The sequence below is a fragment of the Triturus cristatus genome, chromosome 3_1, assembly GCF_964204655.1.
Source record: "Triturus cristatus chromosome 3_1, aTriCri1.1, whole genome shotgun sequence".
Lineage (NCBI taxonomy): Eukaryota > Metazoa > Chordata > Amphibia > Caudata > Salamandridae > Triturus > Triturus cristatus.
In genome coordinates, this window is record NC_140583.1 from 29,825,553 (window position 1) to 29,838,528 (window position 12,976).

The window sequence follows — 12,976 nt, forward strand, 5'->3', positions numbered from 1 at the left end:
GACTCCAGGCTTGGCAGGGGCACCAGGCAGGGATACCCACCATCACCGATTTGGTTTCTAATAGCGATCGAGCCACTGGAGACCTAGATCCGAGGAGACGCCTTGGGTAGGGCCTTGAAATGGGACCTGGACTGGGAAGATGTAATCTCGCTCTATGAAGACGATGTCCTGCTGCGATTGGCACGTGTTCTCTACATCCTCGAGGTGTTTGTCACGTATGCTGAGATGCGTATCAACTAGAATAAATCTATTGCATTACCTCTGACAGAGTGGAGCCTGCCTAGTGGAAGGGATTAGGTATCAATGCATTTATGCTACACTGCGACCAGAAACACTCTTCAGGGAAAACTCGAAGCGTATCCTAGAAGAGTGACGCACTTGACAAAACGCCTTGTCTCCGAGGTAGACCATGATTTAGCCACCCAAATTTCTCATACATAATGCAAAATACCCCATACACAGTCCTGGATAAGTTCTTCAGAGAAATAGACACGGTAACCAGATTGCATATATTAAGAGATGGCAGGGGTTTTCAGAGGGTCCACAATGCTGAAATCTGACAGCACTGGGTGGAATTTCTAGCACTTGTAGATAATGTGCACACTCTGCTCCTGAGTCTTGGTCAGAGGCTGCAGTCTGTAGAGTAGATTGCACATTTTACCTGTCTCAGCGTTTACCTTAAGTAGACTATCCTGGATGGGAGATTTGTTGTCCACTCAGAAAATATTCTAGGTCCTTTGAATGCTTCTGTGTTGGACAAGCTTAAGATGGCGCCTGTCAGGAGCCGTGGTTGTTCAAGGGATGTCTCTCTGGGATTTATACTTCTGTTGCTTGTAAATCAGTGTTTCTACAGCCTCAAATGTACAACAATTTCTTATTAATTCTGCTTGTGGCCAACCTTGACCTCCACTCACTACTCACTCAGAGGACTGATCATTTACCTGCACTCACTCTCCTACTCACAGTGGGCCAACCATGGACCTCGAACCATCCTGGGCTGAAAGTGGAGCTCCTCCCACCCTCCTACTCACCATGGACTAACCCTGGACCTCCACTCATGCTAATGCTCACAGTAGACTGACACTGGGCTTCCACCCAGCCTCCAACTCCTACTGAGATAACCCTGGACCCCAATCTCAGTGAGCGGACCCAAAACCTCCAACAACCCTGCTGCTCAGAGTCGGTTGACCCCAGACCTCGACTCACCCTCCTGCTTACAGCAAAGGCACCCCGGATCTCCACCCACTCGTCAACTTATAACCTCACCCTCCCACTCACAGTGGGCTGACAGCCACACAACCCTCCTACTTAGAGTGGGCTGACCATTGACCACTCACTCAGTGGTCTGACCCTTGACCTCCACACAACCTCCTACTCACAGTGGGCTAAGGCTTTACCTCCACTCACCATTCCAATCACAGTAGACGTACCCTGGACCTCCACTCACCTTTCTATTCATAGCAGGCTGACCACCACACAGCCCTCCTACTTAGAGTGGGCTGACCCTTGACCTCCACTCAACCATAGTGGTCTGGCCCTGGGCCTCCACACAACCTCCTACTCACAGTAGCTGACCCTTGACCTACACTCCCACTCCCACTCCCACTAGACAGACCTTGGACCTCCACTCACCCTCCTACTAATGGTGGTGCAACAAAGGTCTCACTTCCTCAGGAAGAGTGAGTGTCCATCCAACTGATGTTTTAAAAAGCTGACTGTCATTGAAACAAAGTCATGAAGGCAGTGACTGTCACACTTGTCACTGCCCTCTCTGAGGAGCAGGCATTGTCTTGCACCAAGGCTGCTGTTCCCTCATTTAATGAGGGCAATGACTGCCTCTACCTGGAACGGTCCCGCTGCTCACCAGACAACCCTCTCGGCAGTATCGGTCTCCTCACCTGAGGGCAGTGACTGATCCAGCTGGAAATCACCCATCCTTTGCAAGTGAGGTGACTGACATTGACTGACATTTCCTGGTAAGGACGCCTTCGCTCTCCTGGCACCACTCACAAACTACCTACTATTCTTTAACCTCGTGAGGGCACTGACTGATACTGCTTGGTTACCCCATTGTTCATCAGTCTGACCACCCATCTGACGAGGGCAATGAATGATACTCCCCTGTGACAAACACCCCGCCCCCACCAAAGGCAGTGACTCGCCGTCTGCTTAACTAGTGCCAATCACACCCTATGTCTACTGTCTTCTCACCTGCTTTTAGCAGCAACAGGCACCACCCGCTCACCCTATACTCATTGCCCACTCACCTGGTGAGGGCAGGCTTTGCACTACGGAGAGAGTATTTGTGTGGCATGGTCTCTACCACCCTCCCACCCTAGACCCGCTCAACTGCGGAGGGGAGGCTTCGCACTCCGGAGGGACTTGTGTGCCAAAGTCTCTGCCACCACCCTCTCAACCTAGAGCTGCTCAACTGCCGAGGGCAGGCTTGGCACACCAGAGGGACTCGTTGTGTGCCAGCAGCTCCGCCACCACCCTCTCACCCTAGACCTGCTTGCCTGGTGAGGGCAGGCTAGGCACAACGGGGAGACTTGTGTGCCAGGGACATTGCCACCAACCTCCAACCATAGACCCACTCACCTGCTGAGGGCAGGCTTGGCACTCCAGAGGGACTCGTGTGCCAGGGCCTCTGCCACCACCCTCTCACCTTAGACCCTCTCGCCTGCTGAGGGCAGGCTTGGGACTCCGGAGAGATTAATTGTGCGCCAGCACCTCTGCCACCACCCTCTCACCTTAGACCCTCTCACCTTCTGAGGGCAGGCTTGGCACTCCGGAGGGATTCGTTGTGTGCCAGCACCTCTGCCCCCACCCTCTCACCTTAGACCCTCTCACCTGCTGAGGGCAGGCTTGGTACTTTGTAGTGCCTCTTGTGTGCCAGGGCCTTTGTCACCACCCTCTCACTTGCTGAGGGCAGGCTTGGCACTCCGGAGGTAATCGGTGTGCGTCAGGGCCTCTGCCACCACCCTCTCACCTTAGACCCTCTCACCTGCTGAGGGCAGGCTTGGCACTCCGGAGGGACTCACTGTGTACCAAGGCCTCTGCCACCGCCCTCTCACCCTAGACCCACTCGCCTGATGAGGGCAGGCTTGGCAAGCCAGAGGGTCTCTATGTGCCAGGGCCTCTGCCATCATCCTCTCATGTTAGACCCGCTCACCTGCTGAGGGTAGGCTTGGCACTCTAGAGGGACTTGTGTGCCAGGCTCTCTGCCACCACCCTCTCACCCTAGACCCTCTCACCTGCTGAGGGCAGGCTTGGCACTCCGGAGGGCCTCGTTGTGTGCCAAGGCCTCTGCCACCACGCTGTCACTGGAGATGCGCTTCCTTTGGGCCACTCTGTGCAGGTCCAGCATCCTGGGCAGGGGGCAAGACAAGCCGGTTAGGTGCAAAGATGGGATGACAGGTTATCGGTGAGGAGGGCATGAAGCAGGGTAAAAGTGGGAATAAAATGAAAAGTGTGGGAAAGATGGGAGTTGGTATGAAGAGAGTAAGAGCGGATGAGAATCTGCAGAGCGAGGAAACAGTGTCAGAAGACAAAGGATGGTCGCCAGTTGAGTGATGTCTACACTGACGTGAGTGAGCGTATATTTGATGGCTACGGTCTGTTGATAATGTATGGTAAGAGTGATGTATAGGGGCAGTACCAGTGGGTCTTGTTTAGGATTGGCTGATGTGTGAGGGTGATTGTCATGTGTGTTATGAGAGGGCGTATGCTAGTATGAGATGTGTGAGGTCAGTACTCCTTAGGAACTTGTGATGTGCGAGTCATAGATCCAGTATGTGATGTTAGAAGGCGAGCAACAGTGGGTGACGAGCGGGTGCAGATCTTGGGACCGTGTGAGGTGTGAAGGCGTGTGCCGGTGTGTGAAGAGTTAGGAAGGTCTCTTTGGTACTGTGTGAGGAGTGAAGGCATGTGCCAGTGTGTGAAGAGTTAGGGAAGGTCTCTTTGGTACTGTGTGAGGGGTGAAGGCATGTGCCAGTGTGTGAAGAGTTAGGAAGGTCTCTTTGGTACTGTGTGAGGGGTGAAGGCGTGTGCCAGTGTGTGAAGAGTTAGGAAGGTCTCTTTGGTACTGTGTGAGGGGTGAAGGCGTGTGCCAGTGTGTGAAGAGTTAGGGAAGGTCTCTTTGGTACTGTGTGAGGGGTGAAGGCATGTGCCAGTGTGTGAAGACTTATGGAAGATCTCTTTGGTACTGTGTGAGGGGTGAAGGCGTGTGCCAGTGTGTGAAGAGTTAGGGAAGGTCTCTTTGGTACTGTGTGAGGGGTGAAGGCGTGTGCCAGTGTGTGAAGAGTTAGGGAAGGTCTCTTTGGTACTGTGTGAGGGGTGAAGGCATGTGCCAGTGTGTGAAGAGTTATGGAAGATCTCTTTGGTACTGTGTGAGGTGCAAAGGAGACTTCCAGTTTGTGGTGAGTGAAGACATGTCTCTTTTGGATTGTGTGAAGTGTCAGGGTTAGGGCTAGTGTGTGATGTGCAAGGGTGGGTGCCAGTCTGCGATTTGTAAAGGCAGGTCTCCTTAAGATTTTGGGATGCGCGAGTGCCACTGAGTGATGTGTGAGGGTTAGTGCAAGTGGATGGTGAGTTAGGTCAAATCTACTTGGGATAGTGTGAGATGTGCAGGTAAGTGCCAGTGTGTGATGTGGGAGGGTGGTTGTCAGTTGGTGATTTGGAAGGGCAGGTCTATGGGATTATGAGATATATAAGAGGAAGTACCAGTCTGTGAGGAGAGGTCTCCTTTGGATCGTGTGATGTGTCTGGGCAGTGCCAATGTGCTGTGTGCACGCTGAGGTGTCCTTGGAACTGTGCGAGAGTGAGTGCCAGTGGGTAATGTGAAAGGGCAAGTCTCCTTGGGACAGTGTGAGGATGAGTGCCAGGGGATGATGTGTGATGTCAAGTTTCCTTGGGATTGTGCGATGTATGAGGGAGTGTCAGTGTGTAGTGCCAATAGATGATGAATGAGGGTGAGGTGATGTTTAAGGGTGAGTGCCAGTGGGTGGAGGGAGAAGGCGAGTGCCAGTGGATGATGGGTGATGGAATATGCCAGTTTGTGATGTGAGGATGAGTGCTAGTCGGCGATGTGTGAGGTCCAGTCTCCTTGGATTGTGTGAGGGGAGCTCCAGTGACTGATGTGTGTGGACAGTACCTGTGGGTGATGTGTGAGGTCTGGTGTTTTTTGGGGTGTCCGTGGGTGATGTTTGAAGGCAGGTCTCCTTGGGATTGAGGGATGTGCCCACAATGCCAAGGAGCCATAGCTCGCTCAGATACCCAGCTTGATGCCAGTCTTGGAGGTAGGCAGGTTTAGACTGGCCTATTGGGCAGTGTGGCAGTGCCAAAAGGGCTGGTCCGACTGTTCGGTTTGTGGGTCAGATTTTGACTGTTTGTAACTTGGTAGACTGGCTTTTACTGTTGATTTTTATGATATTAGCACGTACATTGCGTACATTAGGCACAAATGCATGTAGTCTCCATACCTCGTAGAACACCTAAATAGCATCTCTTTAAACCTTCTGACATTGCCGGGATTCACATTAAACTTGCCAAACTCACACCGACTCCTTCTCAGAGGCTTTTTTTCATTAGAACCATTGTGAATATAGGTGTGTTTTCAAGCCTTGCGTCCGGGCTGCTGAGTCCAGGACATTCGGGCTCCGATTGTGATGTTTCGGCCTCTGTCCTCGGTCTCATTGAGAGCGAGACTGAGGCTTCTTGGCCCATTGGCCTTCTGCAACCAGCTTGTAGGCCACACCAGATGGCACATGCAAGCTATGCAGTGGGATCTGAAGTCTAGTTGGGCTCAGCACCAATGAAACCTGTCGGATTCAATCCATGTCTCAGTTCTTCAGTGGTAGCAGCTCAACCACAACTGGACCTGATGTGACCCCTCCCCCACCCAGAGCTGATGGTGGTGACAGATGCATCATGGTTGTGGAGTCCATCTGGCAGAAGTGGAGTTCAGATGTCCTGACTCCACATCAACTTGTTGGATTTGCGGACCATTCGCTTGAGAGCCTTCTTGCCACCGATCAAAGGGAGGAGAGTAAAGATACTCACAGCCAACACCACAGTCAGGTGGTATTGCAACAAAGAGGATGGAGAGGGGTCGTGGGTCCTGTACCTCTTCAACTGGCTAATTTGTTAGGGCATTTCCCTCATCAATTGGTATGCACAGGGTGTTTTCCAGCAATGGGCAGATCAATAGCTGCACCTCTTTTCCACTGCCACCAATTCCCAAAAAGGCTATCTATGGGAGACATATTCGACGTGGAGTGGAGCACGGGGCTCTTGTATGCCTTCCCACTGCTATCTCTTCTGCCCGAGTTCTGAAGATCAAGTCATCCTAGTGGCTTCTAATTGGGACGGAAGAGTTGGTACACAGAACTTCAGGGCATTAGCATCTGTCCTCTGATAAGGCTGCCACTTCTGGAGGATGTTCTGTCGCAGCAGTAGGGCAGGGTCCTGCACAATCAACACCTCCATGTGTGAAGACTGAGTGGCAACAGTGGGCTACATATGACCTCGCTCCAAAAGTAGTGGGTGTCATCCTAGTGGTCATGAATCATTGTACAAAGTCTCTGTACGCTGGGGTACGTTTATGGTCTCCACTAGATCAATGTGGAGGAGCTGTCGCGATGTGCTCCAGTCGGACTCTAGCAGCCGGGGTTTGATTCAACCTGGGGCAGACCAGTGTGCATTCTATTGTAATCCACATCCGTGCCAAGAGCAGCTCTACCCGAAGGCTGGGGTTTTCAAACATCTCTTTAATCATGGAATTCCTCTACATCTAGTTGAAGGAACTCCTGGAGCTTCATTCCATCGAACCTTTCGAACAGCCCCTCAGTAAAGTACTAAATGTACTTAACACCAACTGAAACATGTCCTACTAAGAACCCAACTCTGCAGCTAGCTGGACTCTGCAGCTAGCTGGACTCTGCAGCTAGCTGGACTCTGCAGCTCACCTCTTCAGGAGCTTCACGGACAGGTTTTTCTTTTTCTATGATCAGAACTCCGAACCCGCTTAGGTAACGTAGCGCTTCATAAAGCTCTCAAATACGCTTGCATTTCGAAGAACAGATCTATGCCACATACGATGCCCTGTCCTTTTGTGCTGGCTCTGCAACTTGTACACAGTATGGGACCCCATCTTGGCTGTACCCCAATCTGTTTTAAACAGGGTCAGGCAGGGCACATTCCCTCTCAATGAGAAGTGAGTGATAGTCATTCAGAAATGTCAGATTTCTGCCTTGATCCCTCCTCTGGTCGCAAGTAAACCTGTGTAGCACCAGGCAGGAGTCGCCAAAGCCTACGGCTGTAGGAGATGACGCAACATACTCTAGCCTTAGTAGACAGATGCAGTGCGACAGGACATCACCAGTTACCCTTTGTAAGCAGAGTAGTGTTTGAGTACCTGTGCTATTTCATGATTTGAAAGACACCCTATTTCTGTGATTGGCAGGGTGCAGACACGCCCACTGGTGCGGACTCTGTTTTGAATCCCTTATTGTATCTGTGTTATTTATTGTATTACTTTGTTACATTTCTTTTCAGATGTGTTGCATTTATTAAAGTGCTTGGCTCTGGCCCGCTAATGTAGTGTAGCGCTAGTAGATATGTCCATTCCTTACTCGTTTGTTTCATTATGCTTGTGTGGGGTGGGAGAGAAGTGGTAGCATGTTCAGTGTCATCTTTGATATAGGTACAGAGTGCATTCATGTGTTTCCTGTATGGTTGTGTTGTTTTGAGTTTGTTGTTTTTGTTCCTGTGTCCTACAGTTATCTGGCTTCCATTCCTTTTTTATTAGGAGGAAGGTGTGAAGTGCTCTGGGGTGTTATAAGGTTTTTAGGTGATGTTTGAGATTTGTCAGAATGTTGTGGTGGTACCTATCTCATTTGATGCACAGCTGAACTTTGATAGGGTGTGTGGTGTCCTGCTTGTTAGGTCATCAATGACATCATGGAATACTAGTGGGAGGGGACCTCCTTGGGTAGCAGTCAGCCCCAGGGACCCGGGCTGAGCTTGCTGTATCGTCTTTTCATGGTAGGGTCATTCATAAACCCTTTCTTACACCAAACTTCTCTCTTCATCATTACTACTTCTGTAACAAGTCCACAGTACCTACCTGTGTGCTGTAACATCACAAACATGTACTGAGTCTGAAGCGGACGATATTGTACTGGAATGTATCACTTGTATAGCGCCTTGTGCATCTGATGAGGTCTAAAAGCGCTTCTGGGGGACAAGTAAGAGGCGCTATGTTTGTTGAGTGTGAACATTTGCTTAGAAAATGCAGCCACGATGACTTAAGCAACAGTAGGGCGACAGTAGAGAGACAGGATATACAATGGTTTGGGGAAGAGAGGTAGAGAGAGAAGAAGTGAAAGAAGAGGCAGATCACAATGCTGGTGGGAGGAGAGAGACAGCTGTATTTAAAGACAAAATATTATAACATGACAGAGACTGAGAAACAGAGTGCAGAGGAGAGAACCTTACAGAGAAGAGATCACAAATACAGCAAGATGAGAGAAAACTGACCAGAGGCAGACGTAGAAGAGAGGGCCACAATGAGACCGCATGGAGGAAGTAGAGCAGGAAGAGACAGGTTAATGGAGGGATCTAGAAGATGTGAAGACAAAGGGAGCAAAGGAAGAGAAAGAAAAGGCAGGTGTGGGGGTGGAATTGAAGAAAGAGGAGAAATTGACTAAATAAGTCGAACACGGTTAGAACAATACTATATCACACAAATTGGAAAAAGAAAAGAAATGAGGTGAGAATAAAAAGTGGTAGACCCTGTGGAGGGTTGAAATGAGGCCTGTGGAGTGTTGAGGTGAGGCCTATGAAAGCAGTATGATGCCATGAAGTCTTGGGAGGGAAAGTATGAGGCCTGTAGAGGAAGGAGCGTGAACATGGAGGATTGTACAAGGTCTGTGGAGGGTTGGCATGAGGCCTGTGGAGGATACGCAAGAGGCCTGTGGAGGATACGCAAGAGGCCTGTGGAGGATACGCAAGAGGCCTGTGGAGGATACGCAAGAGGCCTGTGGAGGATACGCAAGAGGCCTGTGGAGGATACGCAAGAGGCCTGTGGAGGATACGCAAGAGGCCTGTGGAGGATACGCAAGAGGCCTGTGGAGGATACGCAAGAGGCCTGTGGAGGATACGCAAGAGGCCTGTGGAGGATACGCAAGAGGCCTGTGGAGGATACGCAAGAGGCCTGTGAAGGATACGCAAGAGGCCTGTGGAGGATACGCAAGAGGCCTGTGGAGGATACGCAAGAGGCCTGTGGAGGATACGCAAGAGGCCTGTTGAGGATACACAAGAGGCCTGTTGAGGGATGGCATGAGGGCATGGGGTCCACTTAGGGGAGCAGCATGGGGTCCGGTTAGGGGGAGTGGCATGGGGTCCACTGAGGGGAGCGGCCCGCAGAGGGAAGCGGCACGGGGTTCGCAGAGGGAAGCTGCATGGGGTCTGCAGAGGGGAGCGGCAAGGGGTCCGCAGAGGGGAGCGGCAAGGGGTCCGCAGAGGTGAGCGGCACGTTGCCCGCAGAGTGGAGCGGCACGGGGCCCGCAGAGGGGAGCTGCACGGGGCCCGCAAAGGGGAGCGGCACGGGGCCCGCAGAGGGGAGCGGCACGGGGCCCGCAGAGGGGAGCGGCACGGGGCCCGCAGAGGGGAGCGGCACGGGGCCCGCAGAGGGGAGCGGCACGGGGCCCGTAGTTGGGTGCGGCACAGGGCCCGCAGAGGGGGGTGGCACAGGGCCCGCAGACGGGGGTGGCACAGGGCCCGCAGACGGGGGTGGCACAGGGCCCGCAGACGGGGGTGGCACAGGGCCCGCAGAGGGAGGCGGCACGGGTACCACAGAGGGAGGCTCCACGGGGATCGCAGAGGGGGGCGGCACTGGGCCCTCGGAAGGGAGTGGGAAGGGGCCCTCAGAGGGGAGCATCACGGGGCCCTCAGAGGGGAGCTTCACGGGGCCCTCAGAGGAGAGCATCACGGGGCCCTCAGAGGAGAGCATCACGGGGCCCTCAGAGGGGGAGCGGCATGGGGCCCTCAGAGGGGGAGCGGCATGGGGCCCTCAGAGGGGGAGAGGCACGGGCCCTCGGAGGGGGAGAGGCACGGGGCCCTCAGAGGGGGAGAGGCACGGGGCCCTCGGAGGGGGAGAGGCACAGGGCCCTCGGAGGGGGAGCGGCACGGGCCCCTCGGAGGGGGAGCGGCATGGGGCCCACAGAGGGGAGCGGCACGGGGCCCACAGAGGGGAGCGGCACGGGGCCCACAGAGGGGAGCGGCACGGGGCCCACAGAGGGGAGCGGCACGGGGCCCACAGAGGGGAGCGGCACGGGGCCCACAGAGGGGAGCGGCACGGGGCCCACAGAGGGGAGCGGCACGGGGCCCACAGAGGGGAGCGGCACGCGGCCCACAGAGGGGAGCGGCACGCGGCCCACAGAGGGGAGCGGCACGCGGCCCACAGAGGGGAGCGGCACGCGGCCCACAGAGGGGAGCGGCACGCGGCCCACAGAGGGGAGCGGCACGCGGCCCACAGAGGGGAGCGGCACGCGGCCCACAGAGGGGAGCGGCACGCGGCCCACAGAGGGGAGCGGCACGCGGCCCACAGAGGGGAGCGGCACGCGGCCCACGGAGGGGAGCGGCACGGGGCCCACGGAGGGGAGCGGCACGGGGCCCACGGAGGGGAGCGGCACGGGGCCCACGGAGGGGAGCGGCACGGGGCCCATGGAGGGGAGCGGCACCGGGACCATACAGGGGAGAGGTACCGGGACCGAAGAGGGGAGCGGCACAGGCTCCACAGAGGAACGAGAGGCACCGGGCCTGCGGAGGGGAGAGCCACGGGGCCCGCGGAGGGGAGAGCCACGGGGTCCGCGGAGGGGAGAGCCACGGGGCCCGCGGAGGGGAGAGCCACGGGGTCCGCGGAGGGGAGAGCCACGGGGCCCGCGGAGGGGAGAGCCACGGGGTCCGCGGAGGGGAGAGCCACGGGGTCCGCGGAGGGGAGAGCCACGGGGTCCGCGGAGGGGAGAGCCACGGGGTCCGCGGAGGGGAGAGCCACGGGGTCCGCGGAGGGGAGAGCCACGGGGTCCGCGGAGGGGAGAGCCACGGGGTCCGCGGAGGGGAGAGCCACGGGGTCCGCGGAGGGGAGAGCCACGGGGTCCGCGGAGGGGAGAGCCACGGGGTCCGCGGAGGGGAGAGCCACGGGGTCCGCGGAGGGGAGAGCCACGGGGTCCGCGGAGGGGAGAGCCACGGGGTCCGCGGAGGGGAGAGCCACGGGGTCCGCGGAGGGGAGAGCCACGGGGTCCGCAGAGGGGAGAGCCACAGGGTCCGCAGAGGGGAGAGCCACGGGGTCCGCGGAGGGGAGAGCCACGGGGTCCGCGGAGGGGAGAGCCACGGGGTCCGCGGAGGGGAGAGCCACGGGGTCCGCGGAGGGGAGAGCCACGGGGGTCCGCGGAGGGGAGAGCCACGGGGGTCCGCAGAGGGGAGAGGAACCGGGCCCGCAGAGGGGAGAGGAACCGGGCCCGCAGAGGGGAGAGGAACCGGGCCCGCAGAGGGGAGAGGAACGGACCCGCAGAGGGGAGAGGAACGGACCTGCAGAGGGGAGAGGAACGGGACCCGCAGAGGGAAGCTGAACTGGACACGCAGAGGGGAGAGGAACGAGACCAGCAGAGGGGAGAGGAACGGACCCGCAGAGGGGAGAGGAACGGACCCGCAGAGGGGAGAGGAACGGACCCGCAGAGGGGAGAGGAACGAGACCCGCAGAGGGGAGAGGAACGAGACCCGCAGAGGGGAGAGGAATGGACCCGCAGAGGGGAGAGGAATGGACCCGCAGAGGGGAGAGGAACGGGACCCGCAGAGGGAAGCTGAACTGGACACGCAGAGGGGAGAGGCACGAGACCCGCAGAGGGGAGAGGAACGAGACCCGCAGAGGGGAGAGGAACGAGACCCGCAGAGGGGAGAGGAACGAGACCCGCAGAGGGGAGAGGAACGGACCCGCAGAGGGGAGAGGAACGAGACCTGCAGAGGGGAGAGGAACGGACCCGCAGAGGGGAGAGGAACGAGACCTGCAGAGGGGAGAGGAACGGACCCGCAGAGGGGAGAGGAACGGGACCCGCAGAGGGGAGAGGAACGGGACCCGCAGAGGGGAGAGGAACGGGACCCGCAGAGGGGAGAGGCACGGGACCCGCAGAGGGCAGCGGCACGGGACCCGCAGAGGGGAGCGGCACGGGACCCGCAGAGGGCAGCGGCACGGGACCCGCAGAGGGGAGCGGCACGGGACCCGCAGAGGGGAGCGGCACGGGACCCGCAGAGGGGAGCGGCACGGGACCCGCAGAGGGGAGCGGCACGGGACCCACAGAGGGGAGCGGCACGGGACCCACAGAGGGGAGCGGCACGGGACCCGCAGAGGAGAGCGGCACGGGACCCGTAGAGGGAAGCTGAACTGGACACGCAGAGGAGAGAGGAACAAGACCCGCAGAGGGGAGAGGAACGGACCCGCAGAGGGGAGAGGAACGGGACCCGCAGAGGGGAGAGGAACGGGACCCACAGAGGGGAGAGGAACGGGACCCGCAGAGGGCAGCGGCACAGGACCCGCAGAGGGGTGCGGCACAGGACCCGCAGGGGAAAGCGGCACAGGGTCCGCAGAGGGCAGCGGCACAGGGCCAGCAGAGGGCAGCGGCACAGGGCCCGCAGAGGGCAGCGGCACAGGGCCCGCAGAGGGCAGCGGCACAGGGCCCGCAGAGGGCAGCGGCACAGGGCCCGCAGAGGGCAGCGGCACAGGGCCCGCAGAGGGCAGCGGCACAGGGCCCACAGAGGGCAGCGGCACAGGGCCCGCAGAGGACAGCGGCACAGGGCCCGCAGAGGACAGCGGCACAGGGCCCGCAGAGGACAGCGGCACAGGGCCCACAGAGGGCAGTGGCACAGGGCCCACAGAGGGCAGCGGCACAGGGCCCACAGAGGGCAGCGGCACAGGGCCCAC

General features: G+C 57.5%; 1 protein-coding gene across 9 annotated transcripts in view; it reads right to left on the reverse strand.

The window, feature by feature from the left end:
* DGKZ (diacylglycerol kinase zeta) overlaps positions 1-12,976 on the reverse strand; it is a 759,825-nt gene that overhangs the window by 109,999 nt on the left and 636,850 nt on the right. For all 9 annotated transcript variants that reach the window (XM_085646693.1, XM_085646692.1, XM_085646686.1 and 6 more), the window contains one exon: positions 3,255-3,368. In XM_085646693.1, coding sequence (XP_085502819.1) covers positions 3,255-3,368 — 114 coding nt within the window. The remainder of the gene's footprint in view (positions 1-3,254; positions 3,369-12,976) is intronic.